The 22768-nt window shown below is 32.9% G+C and overlaps 1 protein-coding gene across 19 annotated transcripts in view; it reads right to left on the reverse strand.

The window, feature by feature from the left end:
* The window catches only part of RIMS1 (regulating synaptic membrane exocytosis 1), a 695397-nt gene that overhangs the window by 308922 nt on the left and 363707 nt on the right, over positions 1-22768 (reverse strand). For all 19 annotated transcript variants that reach the window (XM_031964645.1, XM_031964638.1, XM_031964642.1 and 16 more), the window contains exons 5-6: positions 16952-17289; positions 12956-13821 (exon numbers count right to left, since the gene is read on the reverse strand). In XM_031964645.1, the coding sequence (XP_031820505.1) occupies positions 12956-13821; positions 16952-17289 (1204 nt within the window). The remainder of the gene's footprint in view (positions 1-12955; positions 13822-16951; positions 17290-22768) is intronic.

Genomic DNA, 22768 nt, shown 5'->3' on the forward strand with positions numbered 1-22768 from the left:
GGAGGATTGAAAATTTACCCTTAAAATAACCTTCAGTTCCTGAAATGTGTGAATTCTATACTATAAGTATTGACTTGTGCCACAGGAATTTCTGAAGATGATATTTGAAAATTACATTCAAATTTTAGCTTCCATTTCTCCTTAATGTTGAATAGAAATATGCTGCAAAGATCAATACTTGAGTAGATAATATTTCTGAATATAGCTTCACTTGGAACTCATATCACTAGGTCAAGTCATAGAAAATTTCATTTCTTTTTATGGGATTCCACTGCAGTTATAAAGACTATTTTAAGTTTTTAAGAGTTTTTTGAGTCATTTACACGTTAGAAGTGAACAGTAAAAATTCAGTTCTTTCATTTGAACGGTATTAAGCTAAAATCCTATTTAGAACTCATAGAATTGAGAAATCAGATGGTTGTGCTAAAGGAGAATACAAATATGTTGTTAAAGTGTCTTCTAAATCCTTTCAGAATTAAATGATATTGAAGATATAAACACTTTGCATAGTATAATTTCTATTCCTAAAATTGCTGGCTACATTCCAAGGCATTGAATGGTCTAGCTTTCCCAAGCCTTGACTTTAATTCATTGACAATGGGTTTAAATTATACCTTTATACTTTATTACCATAGCTCCTGTTCTTTCCTCCATCCCTTATACTCTCTCTATCTTTTCTAATTTGAAGGTGAAGTACATTAGTTAAAATTGACTCCTATTAAGTTAGCCTGTTCCATTAGGAAGAAGAGATCAGAGTATTTCTCTGCATTTTGATCAGAGGCAAAGAAAAGAGAGTAGAGGTGACCAAATAGAGACACACAAATATATGGATATAAATATATACATAAAACATACACATATGTCTACATTCTGTGGGCACTTATGTATACAAGAAACAGAGTTGAATAATCTTAATAGAATAAAAAAGAAAGTGAAACAGCAAGCAAAAATATATATCTTTATTTTTCAGACTGACAATTATAATTGGGTAATAACTGGTGCCCCAAAGCCAACATTTATCCTAGAGTGGGAATTTTTCCAAAAAGTTTTATTAATATCATTGTATTTACATTTGTCATCAAATACACTTTTTTTCTTTTCTAATCTATAAGCCTTTTCTTTTACCATTTTTTTAGAATACTTCAACAAAGCTAAATGACATATCAACCATAATTGATCTCAATGTAGCATTCTACATCCATAAAGCTCACCTCCACCATAATGAAAGGATGGAGGTTAATTTTTTTTGTCTTCTTTGGGCTAAGCTTCATCATTATAAATCACCAACCCTTCATTATCATTTTAAGAGGAAGTTTTGTAACACAACAGATAGATTTCTATGCTGGAGTCAGGAAGATTAGTTCTAATATAATCTTAGATTTTTACTAGCTGTGTGACCCTGAGAATGTCACCTAACTTGTATCTTCCTCAGTTTCCTCACATATAAGATAGAAATAATAGTAACACCAACCTCCCATGGTTGATGAAGGCAAAATTAAATAATAATTCTTAAACAATTTGCATATCTTAAAAGTATTATATAAATGCTAGTTATTATTTTGTTGTTCTTTCCACTTACATTGCTGTTGTGTCACAACTGGTTTTCTTGTCCTCTATGCTGCATTAGTTCATATCAATTTTCTCATGAATTCTTAATTTTTCTCTAAATAATTCACATTCATCATTTCTTATAGTGCAATAATATTGCATCAAATTCATGGTGCTTAATTTGTTTAGCCATACGCAATCGATAAGCATCTTTTTTGTCTAGCTTTATGTTCTCAGGGAAAGTGCTGCTCTGACTATTTTGTTATATATGGGAACTTTCCACCACTGATCCACCTGAATTATAGATCAGTGGGATCTCTGTATCAACAGATATGGATATTTCCATTTTTCATTTTTTGCATAACTTCAAGAAGTTTTTCTGAATGACTGAACTAATTCCCAGCTCCTGCCAAGAGCATGTTTAATCCAGAAACTCCTCCAATACTAATACGTCAGAGACTATTTTTGCCTTTCTGTATATTCAGCACTTAGACAAGTGTAGCACATAGTAAGTACTTGTTAACTGATTGCTTTTATCATCTCTGACAATTTGCTGACCATAAACTACTATAATTTGCATTTCTCTTATTTGTGATCTAAAGCAAAATTTGATATAATTATTGATAGTTTGTATAACTTCTTCTGAGAACTTTGTATTTTTTCATATCTGTATCCACTTATTGTGTAATAATTTTAAATGTTATAGAGTTTTGTTAATTCCTATAAATCTTGGATATAATTCTATTATCAGAGCTAATATAGGTTTCTGCCAAAAATCAAGTTCATTAGCTGTACCAGATCTAAAACTATATGATAGAGCAGCAGTTACCAAAACCATTTGGTATTGGCTAAGGAATAGATTAGTTGATCAGTGGAATAGGTTAGGTTCAAGGGATAAAACAGTCAACAACTATAGCAACCTAGTCTTTGACAAACCCAAAGACCCCAGCTTTTGGGATAAGAACTTACTGTTTGATAAAAATTGCTGGGAAAATTGGAAACTAATATGGCAGAAACTAGGCATTGATCCACATTTAACACCGTACACCAAGATAAGGTCAAAATGGGTTCATGACCTAGGCATAAAGAATAAAATTATTAATAAATTAGAGGAACACAGGATAGTTTACCTCTCAGACCTGTGGAAGGGGAAGGACTTTATGACCAAAAGAGAACTAGAGATCATTACTGATCACAAAATAGAAAATTTCGATTATACCAAACTGAAAAGTTTTTGTACAAACAAAACTAATGCAGACAAGATTAGAAGGGAAGCAATAAACTGGGAAAATATTTTTACAGTCAAAGGTTCTGATAAAGGCCTCATTTCCAAAATATATAGAGAATTAACTCTAATTTATAAAAAATCAAGCCATTCTCCAATTGAAAAATGGTCAAAGGATATGAACAGACAATTCTCAGATGAAGAAATTTAAACTATTTCTAGTCATATGAAAAGATGCTCCAAGTCATTATTAATCAGAGAAATGCAAATTAAGACAACTCTAAGATACCACTACATACCCGTCAGATTGGCTAAGATGACAGGAAAAAATAATGATGATTGTTGGAGGGGATGCGGGAAAACTGGGACATTGATGCATTGTTGGTGGAGTTGTGAGCGAATCCAACCATTCTCCAGAGTAGTTTGGAACTATGCTCAAAAAGTTATCAAACTGTGCATACCCTTTGATCCAGCAGTGTTACTACTGGGCTTATATCCAAAAGAGATTATAAAGAAGGGAAAGGGACATGTATGTGCACGAATGTTTGTGGCAGCCCTTTTTGTAGTGGCTAGAAACTGGAAACTGAATGGATGTCCATCAGTTGGAGAATGGCTGAATAAATTGTGGTATATGAATATTATGGAATATTACTGTTCTGTAAGAAATGACCAACAGGATGATTTCAGAAAGGCCTGGAGAGACTTACACGAACTCATGCTGAGTGAAATGAGCAAGACCAGGAGATCATTATATACTTCAACAACAATACTATATGATGACCAGTTCTGATGGACCTGGCCATCCTCAGCAACGAGATAAACCAAATCATTTCCAATGGAGCAGTAATGAACTGAACCAACTATGCCCAGAGAAAGAACTTTGGGAGATAACTAAAAATCATTACATTGAATTCCCAATCCCTATATTGATGCCCACCTGCATTTTTGATTTCCTTCACAAGCTAATTGTACAATATTTCAGAGTCTGATTCTTTTCATACAGCAAAATAATGTTTTGGTCATGTATACTTATTGTGTATCTAATTTTATATTTTAATGTATTTAACATCTACTGGTCATCCTGCCATCTAGGGGAGGGGCTGGGGGGGGTAAGAGGTGAAAAATTGGAACAAGAGGTTTGGCAATTGTTAATGCTGTAAAGTTATCCATGCATATAACCTATAAATAAAAGGCTATTAAATAAAAATAAATAAATAAATAAAAAAAGAAAAAGAAAAAAAAATCAAGTTCAAAGTAGAAATTTTAAGGGAGTGTAGAGATATTAACTTAGAGCTTAGAAGGGATTTTATAAGACATTTGGTATAAACTTCTCATTTTACAGATTGGGAATTTGAAGCCCAAATATATGAATTAATCCATCTAAAATCACATAAGTAGTATTTAGCAGACCTGAAATTCAAATTGAGGCCCTTTGAGACAGCTTAGTGGCACAGTAGATAAAGCACTGACCCTTGAAAGAGGGCTATATAAGTTCATATTTGACCTTGCATACTTACTGAGTGACCTTACAAAAAAATCACCTCATCTCTATTTTCATCAGTTTTTTCAGCTATAAAAGAAGGATAATAGCACCCACATTCAGGGTTGCAGTGACAATTGAATAGGATCATATTTGTAAAATATTTAACAAAGTCCTTGGTACAGAGTAAGTGCATAATAAAGATTTATTTCCTTTCTTCCTTTGGCTCCAAAACCAAAGCACTCTTTACAAAGGATTTTTTTGTTTGTTTGTTTTTCTCTAAGGAAAAAAATGGGAGCAAAGATAGGGATAGAGTGTGTCCCTAAGTGTAATGCTTAAAAAATTCAAGAACACAATTTCTAGGTAATGTAATCCTTTTATTAATAATTCCAACATGTTGATCAATAAAAGGATGGCCATTTGGCCATCTCACTTAAACCAGAGAAAATCATGCCAGTGTGCTCAGGGCTTATATTATATTAGTTAATGAGAGAATGGATATTAGAATGAGGGACTTTACCTATTGAAATAAACTTTGATTATATCATTTACTTCTAATTACCCCCAAACTTACACAATCTATTCAAAATATTTATTTCCATCTTAACCTGAGTAGAGTGCCTGAGTAGGTCTGAACAAGAAAGTTAATCCAATATCATTACTTGTAGTATCCTTCAAGAGAATGAACTTTTGAAAGCAAGGTTTTAGGAAAAGGGGAGAATTCTGGATCTCCTCAAATAATTTGTTATTAATAGTCATTTCTCTCAATAGTCAAAGTAGGATCTAGGTCAAGCATTATGGGGTATGTGTGGATTGTGTGTAGATGAATGGTGTGTGTATGTATGTGTGTGTGTGGAAGGAACAGCTGCTGGAACCAAGTTCTGGTCCAATATTGAAGCCACTCCAAAGAATATGTCTTTAATGTGTCTCTACCCAAGAAGGGCGAGCAGACTAGGGAGCAGTTTTCTTTTCAAAAGCAGGTTGAGAGGAGGACTGAGTTGAATGGATGGTGAGAAAATCTATGAGATTGAAAAAGACAATTTCTGGTACCATGAACCCTACAGGGGAAGAAAAAAGACAAACCTAAGAGAAAGAATTTCTTTCCCAGAACCAGAATGTAAGGTTGGGGGGAAGGAGAAGTCTGAGGACTACTTTAAGGATAGTGAAGTAGGAAGGGGCAGCTTCTCATTGGGCTAGATTGAGGGCCATAAATATCATAAAGAGATCTATCCCTCCCCAATTTGGAGTTTTGCTTTTTTTCCCCTGAAGGTTTTGATCTCTTAAGATTCCCAGATGTTAGTTTCAAGTATGACTAATGGATGAATAGCAGTATGAAACTTAGGGCCGGAGTACTCCTAGAAGATACAGTGTCCCCTGCCCTCATTTAGCTATTTTATTTATCAGTAATAAGAGGGACTTTTGGCCCAGTAAGGGTCAGTGTCATTATTCTATTGTCTCTCAAGGCAAGTGAAATAGCAGTAACTTGATAGAAAGAACTCTGCACTGGGAATCAGATGCTTTCGAGTCTAATCCCTGTTCTAATAATCACTTTCATTCCCTGATACCCTTTTAATAAATGAACAGGTTAGACAAGGGTTATCTCTTCCCTTCCAGTCCTAATAGTCTATAACATTTGGGCTCCATTTGACTCCAATTCAACTCAGCCTCATTTTCATTAAGAGTTAGACATTGCCCAAACCATTCTAGATCCTTTATTTAAAAAAAAAAAAAAAAAAAAAGGAAAATGTTGGATTAGGTGGTCCCTGATGTCCCTTGTTATTTTTTGACAAAATAATATTCGTGAGTAAGGTCAACTTTGCACTCTCCACAATACAATTTACATTTTTCTAATTGTTACTATTACACATTACACTCTTTCCCTCTTCAGCATTCAGCTTTTTTAGAAGCCAATTATGAAGCACAATTGATCTTTGTGATAATTGTCCCAGTCACATAAATTCCAAATTATGGTTCTGCCTTAAACTAATGCTACTAGATACTTCACTTCATAAATAGCCACTACTTTTCTAAAGGTTAATTGTAAGCTACCTTGTCTACTCCTATGGCATCAAATGAATATCTCTTAACTATCCAATTTTCAAGATGCCTTGTCAGGAAAGTGAAATTTTTACTTTTTTACTTTTATTTTGATTAGAACTTCATCACTATATTATTTTTTGGTTAACTACATATTTACATTCTTTTTAAAATTTATTAGGTTCCAAATTTCTTCTTGCATCAGTATAAAAAAAAGACACATTTTTGAATTTTACTGAATTACAAACTCACTCTATGTTCCATTCACTTTTTAAATAAGTACATAATTTTCTTCCATCTTTAGGTTGGCCCAGTAGTTACAGCCCATGGTAACACAGGTCTGATATATCACTACATTTCAGTGATGCATTTCGAATTAGAAAGACCTAAGTTTGCATTCTGTTGTAGAGGCATACTATCTTTCTTTTCAAACTCAAGTCATTCCAACTATTTCACCTTATTTCCTCATCAGCAAAACAGGAATAATAAGAGCACTTATCTCAGAAATAGGATTGCTATAAAAAGCAAAGATAATTTGAATATGCATAACATAATCTTAAAGCTCTGTATAAATTCTAGCTATTAGCATAGTTTTTTGGTGAAATTTTAATTTTTTAAATTTATGGAATAAAACAAGTATTTCCATAGCATGGTAAAATAAAAAAAGATTAAAAAAAAAAAAAAAACAACCCCACGAAACAGCAAATGTTATGTACAACTTTCTATTCCTTTTAAATATATAATAAAATTATCAAGTAAATTCCTTTTTTCCCTTTTTTCTTCTTTCCCTAGAGAGATAAATAGACATAAATGTTTGTAGCTATATACAAATATTGCATAAAAACTCTATTTATCAGCTAGTTCTTTCTCTGGATGCAGATAACATATTTCTTCATATGTGCTTTTTAGTTAATTTGTATATTTATAGCAGCCAAAATAACTTATTTGCTCAAAGTCATTCTTGAAATAATATTGCTGTTACTGTATATTTGATTTTTATGTAATTATTTGATGCAAGTCTTTCCATATTTTTCTAAGATCATTGAGTTCATCATTTCTTATTGCACAATAGTTTCCCATCACAATCATAATAGCATAACTTATTCAGTCATTTCCTGATTGATGAACATTATAATTTCTAGTTTGCCACCACAAGAAAAGCTGCTATGAATGTTTTAAAACATAGATTCCTTTAATGTTCCCCTTATCATCTTTATAGATGATAGACTTAATATAGAACCATAGTCTATAGACTATAAGTCTATAGAAATAGACTTAATAATGATATCACTGAGTCAAAGGGCATAGTTTCATAATTCTTTGCACATAATTCCAGATTGCTCTTTTCATAAGCAAAGTTAATGAGACAGGATAGGTGGTACAGTGGATAGAACTCCAGGCTTAAAATCAGGAAGACCTAAGTTTAAGTCCATCCTTATACATTTTTCCTAGTTGTGTGAACTTGGGCAAGTCATTTAATCTCTATTTACTTCAGTTTACTTCTTAACAAAATGATGGTAATGGTATCAGCTACTTCCCAGTGTTGTTGTAAGGATTAAATGAGATAATAATAAAGCATTTAGCAATATTCCTTGGAAATTGTAAGTGTCGCATAATTCTATTATTTTTATCACAAGGTTGTACACAGGACAATAACTACTCTTCATATATAATACTTTATTATTAGTTTTAAAATAGTATAATAACATTTATTCTATAATAATAAATGTTATTATATTATTTTAAAACTAACAAGAAATTTCAAATTTTAAGAAGTTTTAAATAAATAAAACCAAAACAGGACCTTTTAAACTCTAGTAGGAGTAAGAAAAAAAGATGAGGCATTAATAAGAACACTGTTTTGGGTGAGGTAGATGAAGATAACAAAAAATGATGAGAAGGTAAGATTATTTAATTTATTTTCCTTCAGTTTTCTCTAACAAGAAAAAGTAATTTTTGGATTAGAACAAAATTGATTATCAGGGAATAAAAATCTAAGATAAATGACATTATAAAAAAATAAAATGTATAATTGCTTTTGATGAGTCCAAATCCCTATGCCCAGATAAACCCCAATCCATGAATATTACAAGAATTAGTTAGCAGCAGACACAATGATATTAACAAATCAGAGAATGGGAGAGATGCCATAGGAACACAAGAATGAAGATGAGCTCATATTGGTTTTGTTTTTGTTTTTTTTTAGAGAGAAGGATAAATTATTTAAAATATATAGTTGGACTTTGGTTCTAGGAAAATTGCAAAACATATTTGTTTTGTTTTGATACTGAGTTTTTCTATCTTTTTCAGACTAGAAGTATAGCTGAAACTCATAGGCCTGATACTTATACTTTAGAAAGCCTGATGGCCCTAACAAGGCCAAGAGTTTGCTATATTAGTGATGAATTTAGTGTAAATCTGATCAGTTGTCACATAGATCTCCTAAGCTCAAGTGATCTTACTAGTCTCAGTAAATCTACCAGCCTCATCTCTTATTAAGAGCTGGGATAACAGCCATGTACCATTCCATCTGATAAACAACTAGAATATATTATCATTATGTATGTAAAAAGCAATGTACGTGTATAATTTATATATATATATATATATGTGTATGTGTTTGATAAATAATTCCACATGACAAAAAATATGTAAATATAAGTATTTAGATAAATAGATGTAGAGATGTTTTAGTCCTATGTGCATTTCCATGTGGAGCCATCTATCTGGCCTACGTAGAAGTACAAAAGCTAGGTCGGTGTAGTGGATAAAATGTTGAGTCTGAAATCAGGGAAGTCTGACTTGAAAAATTGTCCCAGACACTTACTAGCTGTGCCACTTTCAGTCATGTCCAACTCTTCATGCTCCTATTTTGGTGTTGACAGAGATACTGGAGTGGTTTGCCATTTCCTTCTCTAGTTCATTTTTATAAATGAGGAACTGAGGCAAACAGTGTTAAATGATTTGCCCACAGTCACACAGCGAGTGAATGAAGCTGAATTTGAATTTGTGAAGATAAGTATTCCTGATTCTAAGCACAGTGCACTATTTGCTGTGCTACCTAGCTGACTCAGTTTTCTCAAATGTCAAATGGGAATAATAATAGTACATACTTCACAGGATAGTTGGAGTATCAAATGAAAGAAGATTTGTAAAGCTCATTGAAAACTTTAAAGTAATATATAAATGCTAGCTATTGTGATTGTTGTTTCATTGTAGGTATCATAATTATGATTATATAATTTTAGGAACAGATCACATATCCAATAAGCAGATTGAGTTAAAATATCATAATTCCTTAGAAATATATCAGTCTTGAAGAAATATAACAGTAATGAATGAAAGATAATTATACTAACTCATTCATTGAGTAAAGAACATACCAGTTAGCTTATAAAATATAATATGTAAAATATATAGTTATATAATAAAATATATGATATATGAAAAAAAAAAAAAACCTCAAAGTCTATCTGGTCCTAATTACTGCTGATAAAGAATGTCCTATACACAAATTATACTTACAGCCTTTCACCAGAAAGCTTTCAGTGAAAAGAAGTATGTAAACAGTTGAACCAAGACTTTATGTATCTGGTTAAGATAGCTCTCAATATTAAGAATTACATATTTTTTCCTCCTTAACATGAAGTCCAATTGCATTTCCACAACTTTCTTTATATTACTCCCAATGTTGCACTACGGGACTGAGAGGAATAAATACTAGCATCTTTTCCACATTAAACATCTTCAGATGTTTCTTAACTGTAACTTAAAAAGTAACAAATTGACTCCTGGTTCATAAGCACTTTGCTGAATAGCTGCTCTTTGTTATAGCTGTTATTTGCAATAACATTATGAAAAAATGTCTTTTCTCAACAAACACATGTACTTCAACTAATATGACTCTTTTACATTTTGTGTATAGCTTCTTTCATATTAAGCACAAGGAGATTTGGTTTGGTATGAGAGGAGTGAGGTTAACTTTTTTAATTCACTTATAATTGTTAAACAATGTAGTTGCATTTAAAAATATCAGTATATACTACAGGAAAACATTTCAGTAAAGAATATAAAATATAAAACATTTCAGTAAAGAAGCATATGTTCTTCAACGAAAATGCAAAACTAAATTTTTTCTCATCTCAGTCAAAAATTTGGTCAGCCTGATACAGCATTTTTTATTAAAAAAAAAAATCATAAAACAACATTCAATCTAGAAAGAAACATCTAGTTCAAAGACTCATTTTTCAGAGAAGAGGACAGAAGCCCACACAAAGTTACACAGCTCATTAATGGCAGAATCAGGCCTTGAAAATGGGTTTCCTATTTCTCAATCCAGTGGTAACTTACTTTTATGTGAAGAAAATAAACCATTCTGTTGTACCATTCATTAAAGGAAACATGCTTCTAAATGATATTTAAACATTTTCTAAATAAACAACAGCACCTAAATCCACACCTAAATTTCACACATTTTTAAAAAGTGAAAGTCCATTCTCAAAAATACATCATCCTATTTCCTTTCATCAAATACTGCTTTAACTCATTTTTGTTTGTTTGTATTCTACTAGTTCCTCTAAGAAGAAAGCTTGTATTAATTTATTGTAGCCAGATCATTATCTCCTGTCACTCCTTAAAACAAACAAAACCAATCAACCAATCAATTCCTTCCCACCATATTCCCTATACATATACATATATATCTACATCTATCTATATCTATGTATATTTATTATTCATCTATATCAGTATAGATATACAATGATAAAGATTTTGGGGGGTGTCAAGAGTATGAGAATCAACTGATAAAAATAAAGTCTTGATTTTGAAACTTTACAAGTAATTGAAGTATTGACCAATTAGCACATTTCTGATTTTACATATGCATATGTATGAAAATTCATATATATACATATATAATTCATTTATATGTATATAGAAAAATCTGTATATGTATGTATATATATATATATGAAAATCAAGTTTGTGTATGAATGTGTGTTTATATATAGAAAATTTTCTGCATCTGCTGCATACATGTGAAAACACATGTATACACACAAAACACATGAATGTATTCACATGTTTATGGGCATATGTACATGTGTTAAATGATGGGTTTTCTAATGCAAAAATGTGTGTGCACACACATACATGCAATGTGAAAACTCACATGCATCTACATATGGAGGTATATATGTATTTTTGTGTTTTATATATATGTGAGTATCACAAGTTTTCATATTCATGTATGTGTGTACATACTTGTAGATTCCATATACGTATTCAGATGCATAACATGTTTGTAACAGATTTTTATATATTTGTATACATATATATATATACAAATCTGTATACATGTATAAAATCCACATGAATATGGAAATTAGAATCCACATATTCATATATACACATACTCACATGTGTCTATGTACAAGTAATATTTACATATTCCCCTATATGACCATGTATGTGAATCCATGTGTGCATAGACATAAAACATGTGTATAGTTCCATGTATGTATGCAAAAATCCATGTAGTGTGTGTGTGTGTGTATATGTGTATGTATATATATATATTCCCTATACATATATTCCATATATATAGTAGTGTGTAGATGTAAAGGCTGAAACTCTTGAGTAGGTGCACTGGAATCAGACAACCAAGCACTTAATGCTAATTACTTATTGGACAATACTTTATTAGCATATGCTTGGAAAATGGCCCTTCCCACTATTCTGTGCTGGCTTGATCTTTTGGTTTATACAGAGAATTGTAGGAGTGATTAGGGGTGGAGTAAGATAATCCAGAGTCACTTTTGTGACGGTTGAGTAGAAGGGAGGTTGTGGAGAGCTTGTGTCCATTCCCTTCACTTCTACCCCTAAAGACCAAGAATAAAGACCAAGGATTTTTGCTTATCCTGACTCCTGCTGATTCTAAGGCATCCAGGGCGCTGTCTTCATATGTATGTATACACACACTACATGGATCATTCTTTAGGTGTTCAGTCATCTTTGTACCACAGTTTCCATAAGAATTTTTTTCCATTAAAAACTTTCAATTCTTTTCTTGAGGCAATAATTTCCTTAAAGCTTCATGAGAAATATTCATTAGAATAATTTTGCTTTCTATGACTGTCACATTAAACCTCTAAAGTCTATGCTTTTGTTTCGTTTAGAACATTTACCCCCTTCAGTCCATGGAAAACATAAGGAGCCTTTCCCAGTCAAAAGGAAGTGAATTAACATCCAATATTTTAAAGAGCTTAAATTTCAAGGCACTATGGTGGTAGTTAGATGGTACAGTGGATAGAACATCAGCCCTGAAGTCTGAAGGACCTGAGTTCCAATCTGATCTCAGACACTTAACACTTCCTAGCTGTGTGACCCTGAGAAAGTCACTTAACCCCAATTGCCTCAGCAAAAAATAAATGAATGAATTCAAGGCACTGAGTTTGAGTTTGATAAATAACCACCTTGTAAATTTGGAACTTTTGGTGAGGTTTTCAAATTTGACTTAGAACCTGAGAGTGACTGTTGAGGATTGGGGTGAGGGGGTCGTTAAGAACATAGTTCCTGGTACAGAATGTCTTAAAACTAGACTATGAGAATAGTGCACATTCCCCACTTTCTCTACATCACTCCACAATAGATCTCTCACTTACCCTTTTCACTGACACTTTCACTTTCTATTTCCACATCTTCACAGCTGGTATATTCAGGTGTGGAGGCACCTTCTTCCTCAGAGCTGCTGACAGACATCTGTCTTTTCTTTCCCCCTCTCTTAGATCTATGGGGTTTGGGCGGAGATGGCCGCACTGACTCTGACTGGTCAGAGCTCAGAGAGTCATTTCTCAGCATTGTTTCCATTTTCTCCCTCTTTGCTTTCCGGATAAGAATAGCAGAGCTGGGATCTAGGCGACTCTGCTTTTTGAAAGACTCTTGGCTCTTGGACTCAGGGTGTTCTGTTGGAACAGGGCCATGCCTGGGAGCTGGTGGGCTATGGTTAGTTAATTGTTTAGAAACAGATACTCTTACATCACCCGTTCTTTCTATGGAATATGACCTCTGAGTTTCCAAAAGGGATTTTCGATCCTGAGTTCCAGAGGGCTGGGCCCGTTTCCCTAACTTATTCTCTGGCACCTCTGATTCTTCCATCTCTGTGTGGGGCAAAGACACATCACTATGTCTCCTTTCATGGCGGGCTTTAGAGACTTTGGCATGCATGCGCATCTGTTGTTCTTCAGGGTGGGGCTTAACAGGATACCTTGCTAGATTAGGGTCACTGCGGTATCGAGTCTGATATTCTTCTTCTTTCCTTTGTTTCTCATCCTCTATACCTTTGCTCTCTTCACGCTTTTCTGGCAAATCCTGTGACCGGCCCTTCTCTAGTCTTCTTTCCCTCCTTTCCTTCCGGTCCTTCTCCTCCACAGGTCCCTCACCTGGCTGAAGGGAGGATTTTGGCACACGTTTTCGCTCACTTTTCAGTCCTCCTTTACCATTCTGCTCAGAAGTCACTGAAGTTTTCTTCCTAAGAGAAATATAAGAAGTAGTATAACAATGGAAAAAATCAATCACAAAAATTAGACCACACAAATATTTCTCCTTTAGGTCTGAAATAAATGCATTCATGCCATGATGAACATTAAGATATGATTCAATAAGTGAATATGATATCTAATTTTAGAAGTGGGCAATAGAGCCATGGTTAAAACTTTAAAACAAGTTGTTTTCCAGATATGGGTCAATTGCATCACTGTATTTCTTAGAATCATGTTTTATGGTTTTTATCATTGTGAATGACTTCAACATTTTGAAAATGTCTACATGGATACAATGGAAAAAATAAGTAGCTGTCCAATGAGTCACATTTGGAAAGGATCCTTTACTAATTTCCCCAGCCACTTGAACCTTTTTTTCTAAGGTTACTAATCTATATCTTCTCTCTCTCTCTCATTAGAATGTAAGTCCTTGAGGATGGAAACTGATTTTGTGTTTTAACCTTTCTTTGTATTCACAATGCTTAATGTTTGTTGATTGACTGAAAATTTTCTTTATAAGTTCAGTGACTCTCAAAAAAGATTTTTCTAATAATTATGGGCTATCTGCAAGACACCAAAAAATGAAGCAAAAGAAACAAAAAAACCCACCACTTTTTCCCAAAAGATATGAGTTAAGTAATATAATATAAAATGTACTAGGTTGGAAGTCAGGAAATTGGGGTTCTAACCCTGGTGCTGACACTAGCCATTTGAATGCATGTTGGCGAATGCCCCTTATTGTCAATGAAACAAAGAAACTATACCAGATAACAACTGAAGGCTCTTCCATCTTAAATTTTTTTGACTGATAAGAGGACATATATTGACTCCCTCATTTCAAATGTGAACATCTCTATATTGCTATGTATGTCAACATGATAGCATTAAAAATTTAAATTAACACAGAAAATATAAACAAGGAATATTTTGATATAAATGGTTTTATGTCAGAAATATAATTTAGCATTAAGTCAGATAAATTCATATTATGTATATATAGATATATATAGATGGGGACTTAGAATCATGAAGATTTGAGTCCAAACATCCCCTAGGACATTAGGTTTCAGATTATGGGCAAATATTCTTTTTTTTCTCTTGTGTGACATAGGTATTATTATAGAATCTAACCCAGAGAGATCTTGTAAAATTAAAATAAGATAATTTATATAAAGTGCTTTGCAAGCATTAATTACTGTATAAACATGACTTATTTTTATCCAGAATTATGACTTTAAGTGCATAGGGACCTTTCAGGTGAAATCTCCCTTCTATTAATTCAGGTCAGCACTTTTTATGCAACTTGTGGTTTTAGAGAGTTGTGTAATATCCTGAAAGGTCAAATGATTTGTCTAGAGTCATATAGCCAATATGTATTACAGGGAGAACTTGAATTCTGATCTTGATTCTAAGGCCTGCCCTCTAGACACACATCCACTCATTTTTATTCATACTTCTTTATTATAACAATCAAATAACTTGAACTTGGACATAATAATTAATCTCATTATACTTTAAGGAGGAAAAGAGAAAAGAATAAATAGTTCTCCACATTAATTTATTCAACCAAAAGAATAAAAATATTTAAACTTTATAGTTTTTCTCAGATAGTTTAGCCTTAACACACACCATCTCTCTCTGTCTCTCTCTCTCTCTCTCTCTCTCTCTCTCTCTCTATATATATATATATATATATATATATATATACATATATTATATAATATATATATTATATAATATATGTACATTTTGCCTAGTTACATGTTAAAACAATTTTTATAATTTCCTTCTTTTTTAATCTTCAAGTCCCAAATTTTTCCCTTCCTCTCCCTTTGCTCTTCCCTTCTCTTCTTTCCTGCCCCATTCTTGAGATAGCAAGCAATTTTCTTCCTTTTAAACATTACTTGGTATAGCTGCTGATAGAAGCTGGGTTTCCAGGATGAATTCATTAATATTCAAATATTCCTAATCCATATTTTCCAGGTTCTTTATACAGTGTCAAAACTATCATATTGACATTCATATTATAGCATAGCATCAGAGATCTGTTCAGACCTAAAATGAAGTGGGTCATGCTGTCTCCATGTTTTTATCATAGAATGTTGAACTTACAGATAAAAGACCTCCTTAGAGATCATTGTGTAATTTCTTTGCTAAAGGATGAGCTTACTGGCAAACATGTCAATATCATTTGCCAGATAGCATTTAGAATGATTGGGTCAGCACCACTGTCAAAATACATGATCCCTTACTCTTAATTCAATGTTCTTTGTATCATACCTACCAAATATTTACAAGAACTGCAAAAGAAGCAAAAATAAACAGGTTTATCAATATAATAATAACAATATGTAGCATTTCCATAAAGATTTGTTTTGTTAAGTGTTTTACACGTGTTACATCATTTAATTTTTTCAGCATCTCTTTGAAAAATTGATGCTATTATTATCCCCATTTTACAAATTGGGAATCTGAGTCATAGTAAATTGAATTGACTTACTCTAGAGTCAGAGCACCTGATTTCAAATCTGGTCTCAAGCAACCTCTAGCTGTGTGACCATGAACAAGTCACTTAACCATTTTTGCCTCACTTTTCCCATCTGTAAAAATGAACTGAAGAAGGAAATGGCAAAGCACTCCTATGTCTTTGCCAAGAAAACCTCAAATGGGGTCACAAAGAGTTGGACATGACCAACAATTGAAAAACAATAAATATGAAATACAAGTTTTCAATCATATGTACTCTGAGGTTAAATTCATTTGAAAGAATATTGGCTCCAGAGTCAAAGGATCTGGGTTTAAATTTTACTTCTGACACCTTCTTGACTTTGGGTAAATCACTTAACCTGAAGCCCTTTCTCCTCATCTTCAAAATGAGCGACTTTTAAGGTCTCTTTGATCCAGCCTACAATTTTCTGATCATTTGTTCATGAAGTGGGCTAAATCTTACCCATTTTTTCATCTTTATAGACAGTTTTCTGTTTTTTTGTTTTCGATGTGCAATGGTTTTTAACAATTACTACCTTGAACAAATCAGATCCCCCAAATAGTGAGGATTTCTAATTATGCCCCTGCCATGGTCTCCAGAGAGAGGAAAGTGATAGTTCTGCTGACTATTACCTTTCTCGAGAGGGTTCACTTCTAGATCTGGATGAAACCTGTTTCTGTTCCAGACCCATGGCTTTCTGGGACAGTTCTGTTCCTTTGCTTCGCTCTGATGGGACCCCTGAAGGAGTGATTTCCTGGGAGCCTGCTGCTGTGCTTAAGGGGGTCTGAGATCTTGATCGTTCTTGTAGCCTCGCTTTCTTTTCTCTAGGCACCTCGGAACCTGCACCAGTAGCTGTGTCACTGAGTGTCCCGTCTTGACTTGGTGGTTGAGTTCCACTCCCAAAAAACCAAGCTCCAGACTTGGTTAAGATTTCTTGTTGCTTTCGACATAAATTGCATACCCACATAACCTGTTTAAAAAAGAAAGAATAAGATACCATTCACTCTGAGAAATGCACTATGTGAAGGGGGAAAATCATGCATTTAAGTGATAGTCTTATTTATCTGAGACTAATGTTTCACTGGTGCATAGAGCTTTTGGAAGGAAACTCCTTTAACCAAAGAAGATCTTCCAGTTATATTTTTAGAATATACAGTACATCGCCAAGAGAAAGAATGCTGGGTGATGACTAAAAACCATTACATTGAATTCCCAATCCCTATATTTGTGCCCACCTGCATTTTTGATTTCCTTCACAAGCTAATGGTACAATATTTCAGAGTCTGATTCTTTTTGTACAGCAAAATAACAATTTGGTCATGTATATTTATTGTGTATCTAATTTACATTTTAATATATTTAACATCTACTGGTCATCCTGCCATCTGGGGGAGGGCGTGGGGGTTAAGAGGTGAAAAATTGGAACAAGAGGTTTGGCAATTGTTAATGCTGCAAAGTTACTCATACATATAACCTGTAAATAAAAGGCTATTAAATAAAAAAAAAAAAAGAATATACAGTACATGCAAGTAGGTATTATTTGATTTATTATATTTTCACCTCCATGGTGCCAAATGAATGCAAATTGATTAATTTATGATCAGTCTTAAACACTAAGTAGTCAAACTGACTTTTCCAGAATCACTTAGCCAATAAAATAAAGGAAGAGCATGAATCCAGCATCTACTATACTAGTACTCTGTGTGTATATATGCGTGTATATCTTTCTCTCTGTCTCTATCTCTTTTTCTTTCTCTCTGTTTCTCTTATCTTTTTCTCTCTCACTCTGGTTCTATGTATATGTGTGTGTGTGTTTGTGTGTGTGTGTGTGTGTGTGTGTGTGTGTGTGTGTGTGTGTTTATGTGTATGTGTTAGGAATTAAGAGATAAGCAGCATACTTCCTGAATAACATAATTTGATTTCAAGAGAAATTAAAAAGTTTTTTTATCCACAAAAGCCCTTCTAAATTTCTTGAGAAAATGGATGTTCTCAAGTGGTACATACACTGTCTAGAGCCAATCTCTGGCCTAGATCTGCTGGGCAAGTGTTTGATCCTTGGTTTACTAAAATATAAAAGAAAGGAATTGGCTGAGAATATTTTTTCAGACTCTTTCTATCTTTAAACATATTAGAATTTTTCTTCATTCATTTCTATGCCCATAGGCTATTTCCTATGAATCTTTGACTTCTTGTGAATGTGTATATAAAGAAATTTGAGGGGATTCATTACCTTTAGAACATAATTATTAGGAAGAGACCTGATATTTGTTGGCTAGAGGCTGCTGCTAGGTAGAATGGAATGGACAGAATGGAATAGTCTTTCTGAGCTGGAGTCAGAAAGACTATAATTTCAAATCCTGGCATCAGTAACTAATAATATAGTATCCATCCAGACAATATTCCAACTGTCAAATAACCTGCAGGGGTTGGGAGCTACATGGTTTTAGGCTTGAGTAGACAAGTAAAGAGGTGAGACAATGGATAAAGCACTGGGCCTAAAGTCAGGAACACTGAAATTCAAATCCAATTTCAGCAACTTACGAGTTGTGTGACACTAGCTAAATTATATAATTGCCACCTGCCTTGGTTTTCTTATTTGTAAAATGGTGAAAATTGGGCATATTTTCTAGGATTATTGTGAACATAGAATGAAATGGTATTTGTAATTCATCTTATTCATCTTAAAGTTCTACATAAATGCTAACTACTACTGTTTTTTTTAAAACGTTTATCTAATGCTTACTATGTGCCAAGTTATATGCCAGACACTGTGTAATTATTTTATTTGATCCTTAAAACTACCCTGGAAGTTAGGAAACATTATTATCCCCATTTTATTAATGGGAAAACTAAGGCAAACAGAGATTAGGTATTTTTCCAAGCTCAAAAAAACTAGTTAGTATGTGAGATCAAATTTGAACTCAGGTGTTCATTTGTTTGTCTAGAAATAGAAAGCTTCTAAAGCTTATTCTCTGTCAATAGGCAATTACCTCACTGAGTCTTAGTTCCACATCTGTAAAATAAGGACATAAGATTAGGTATCTTCTGAGGTCCTTCACAGCTCTAAAGCTTTAATTCTTTTCCTTTACACTAAACTTCCTTATTGTTTTTTCCTAGAGTGTTAATGAAAGTCATAAAGTGAGGTATCATTGTGTAACAGCTGACAGAGCCAATGGAGAAGTAAAGAATATTTAGGTTCAAGACCTGCATCTGAAAAATACCAGTCATGTGATCTTGAGCAAGGATGTTAACCTCTCACCACTTTAGGAAATTAAGATTACAAATTAAAGAGAAAGAATCAATCTGAATTGTTGAGTGCCTTTACTTGAGACTTCCTTATTTTTAAGAAATTCCAGGTCCACCCTCTATCACAAAGAAATGTAGTTACGTGAACAAAAAAAAGTAACAGTGAACAAACCAAGAAGGCAATCTGCATAATCTTTTTTCCTTCAATTTTCCATTTTTCTAGTTTCTTCTTTTACCACAAGGAATGTTTTATAGTATGCAATATAATTTTCCAAGTAACTAATTAACAATGCAATAAACCTAAGGCACAACTTACTCATATCTATCTACCTAAATTACAATCATTCCTTCAGAATACTTAATTAAGAAATAAACTAAAACTTTTTTAACCATCCTGCAGTAATCTTGCACCTTCTTCCTCTTCTTGGAACAGGGAGGAATAAGTAAGTTTATGTATCTTTCTAGGCATAGATAGGAGGCTATTTGCCTTTCTACTTCAGACAAGTAGATCTCCAACATATTCAGCAAAGACTATGGCTGGATTAAGTGAGCATTCCAGGGCAGCTACTGGCCCACACACAATACCAGCTCCCACTCTCTCTATTCAGCAGTGCTGTCAATGGGCAAAGACTTCATGTGACAGAATTAATGTTCTTAGACTATATCAAGTCCTTCCCCCAAAACCCAGCTTCATCATCATTGGAAACACTACTGCTTTTCATAGAATAATAATAATTCATTTTCATATAGAGTTTTAATGTTTGCTAAACATTTTATATACATCATCTTGTTTGAGTCTTACAATAATCTTGTGATGTAAGTGCAATTATCTACATTTTCTAGATGATAAAACTGAGGATCAGTGACATCAAGTGTCTTACAATGGTCATACATCCAAGTATCTGAGGTAAGATTCAAATCCAGGTCTTTCTGATACCAAAATATATTGCCATTATACTCCACAGTCATATTTAGGCATTGCAATAATTTTCCTAATAATTAATGAGTTTATAAGGCCCTCAAAATTGTCATCCTCTAGTAAGTAACAAGGTGATGAGTGATGATAATGTTATCAATTCGAATCAAGCAAAAGTGATAGCATTAGTTCAGTTATTCTTTAAAAATAATCTTTTATTTGTCTCAGAAACTTACAGGGAATTATGTATAATGTTATAAATTTAAATGTATTTTGTAATATATATGCATCTACAGATGTTTCTACATACATAAACATACAGATGTGATTTTATTTAAGTTATCCCATCAATTCAAAACTTGAGATTCAAGTTTCCTAAATTTATTCTAGAACAATAAGATCCCAAAGGGAAAATAAAAATGGGATGATGAAGGTAATATATTAGCAGATGAAGAAAATAATGAAGACATTAAATCATAAAGAATAGAATGTGGTAAAAGAATAAGAATCCTAAAGCTAGGAGGGAAAGGCATGCATGTTATTTTAAACCTCCTTAAGAGGATAGAAGAAAAGCTCAAAGGAAGTGAAGAGGAGGAACAAATATAGGAAAAAAATCATATATATATATATATATATTTTTTTTTTTTTAAATTTAAAGTGTGTGTGTGTGTGTGCGCGCACGCGCATGTATCTTTGGAGGTCTAGATGAACTATGATGTAGATTGTTGCTTTTTTATACAAAACAAAATAAAAAAGACTGAGATCATAAGTAAATGGAAGCTAGATATTAGAATCAGAGTATTGCAAAAGCTTTATATATTTTCCTCAGTTCCCACTAATAAGGGAGAGGCTGGAAAAGATCTGATTCAAAGACTATATATAATATACACACAGTAAACCATAATAAATATGAGAGTATTCTCATTTACTGAGATGTCCAACAAGATGAGCTGCTCATCTTGTAAAGTCTACATCATAATTTAGGATTTATAGAGTATAGCTGCTTCCATGTAAATTGCTGACCAAATAAGGAAAAGATGGCTATTTCCCCCACTGTGTTACATATCATCAGCTCCCCTGCTTAAGGAATTAAGGTTATTCAAAACTCTCAGTTGATTAAAATAGAGACATTGAGTGGGACATTATCAGGGTAAATATTCTCACCCAGGGATTCTGAATAGAAGAAAGAAAGAGCACTCTCTGCTCAAAAGACCTAAGCATACATGGGGCAGGTCCAAGATGTACATACAATACGCTAGATTCCTTGATTCTTTAGCAAACAAACAGTAGCAAGGGTGACAAGATTCCAGTAGCTAAAAGAAATGTAGAAGTACACTTTTATACCTTCTGCATTATTTAAATAACTGTAGAACATTGTGATGTTTCACAATTTGTTATTATAGCAACAAAATTAAATATTCTTTAACTCATTGCTTTCACTAGCCCTTTCTATAAAACAACTTTTAAATACAAATCTACCTAGAATGTTTTTCTTTTTCTAGGAATTTGGAGGCAAATTCATTGCATGCACACACACACACACACACACACACACACACACACACACACTTCTGTAGTTATCAAAATAGAGGAAAAACTAGTAAAGAGAAAGCTATGAGATTCTGATAAGGAAATGGGATTATGATTCTTTCTTAATGATTCATTCATTTCTCTGCTATTAGGAAGTTATGATAATTTTTTAAATGTAATCAGGACTTGACATGCCAATAATTTGAAGATGTACAAAGTTTTTGCCAATATGTCCCATATACTGTTTATAGTCACACATCAATTTAAAGAATATTCCATAACAATGAATGGAAAACTATGTAATAAATATAATTTCAATTCCATTTTCAAATAAAATCTTGCCTTGATCTCATACTAGAAGGCATATGGACGAAAAAGAATTGCAGTTATCTTAAAATGATTATTGACCAATATATGTTTGAAATGAGCCTTCAGTAATATAAGTTCATTACTTTCTTACACAGATTTAAGTGTAAATATCACATAGATCCAAACATCTCATCTTATATTGTTATGATTAGAAATATATTTTAAAATGGCTAAGAAGTCTAGTCATCTTTTTCTGTTTAAATAAAACATAAGTTTACACATTTTTTACATCATGAAAATCTCATTTTGTGAAAACTGTATATCTGAAATCAATCTTCTCATTCTCACATAGAAATCACATGCAAAAAAGATCAAACCCACCATCAAAGACGAAGAAATTATTCACATAGACTATAAAATAAAACATACATGAGATTTTGTCACACTC

Source organism: Sarcophilus harrisii, chromosome 4 (genome assembly GCF_902635505.1).
Source record: "Sarcophilus harrisii chromosome 4, mSarHar1.11, whole genome shotgun sequence".
In the NCBI taxonomy this organism is placed as follows: domain Eukaryota; kingdom Metazoa; phylum Chordata; class Mammalia; order Dasyuromorphia; family Dasyuridae; genus Sarcophilus; species Sarcophilus harrisii.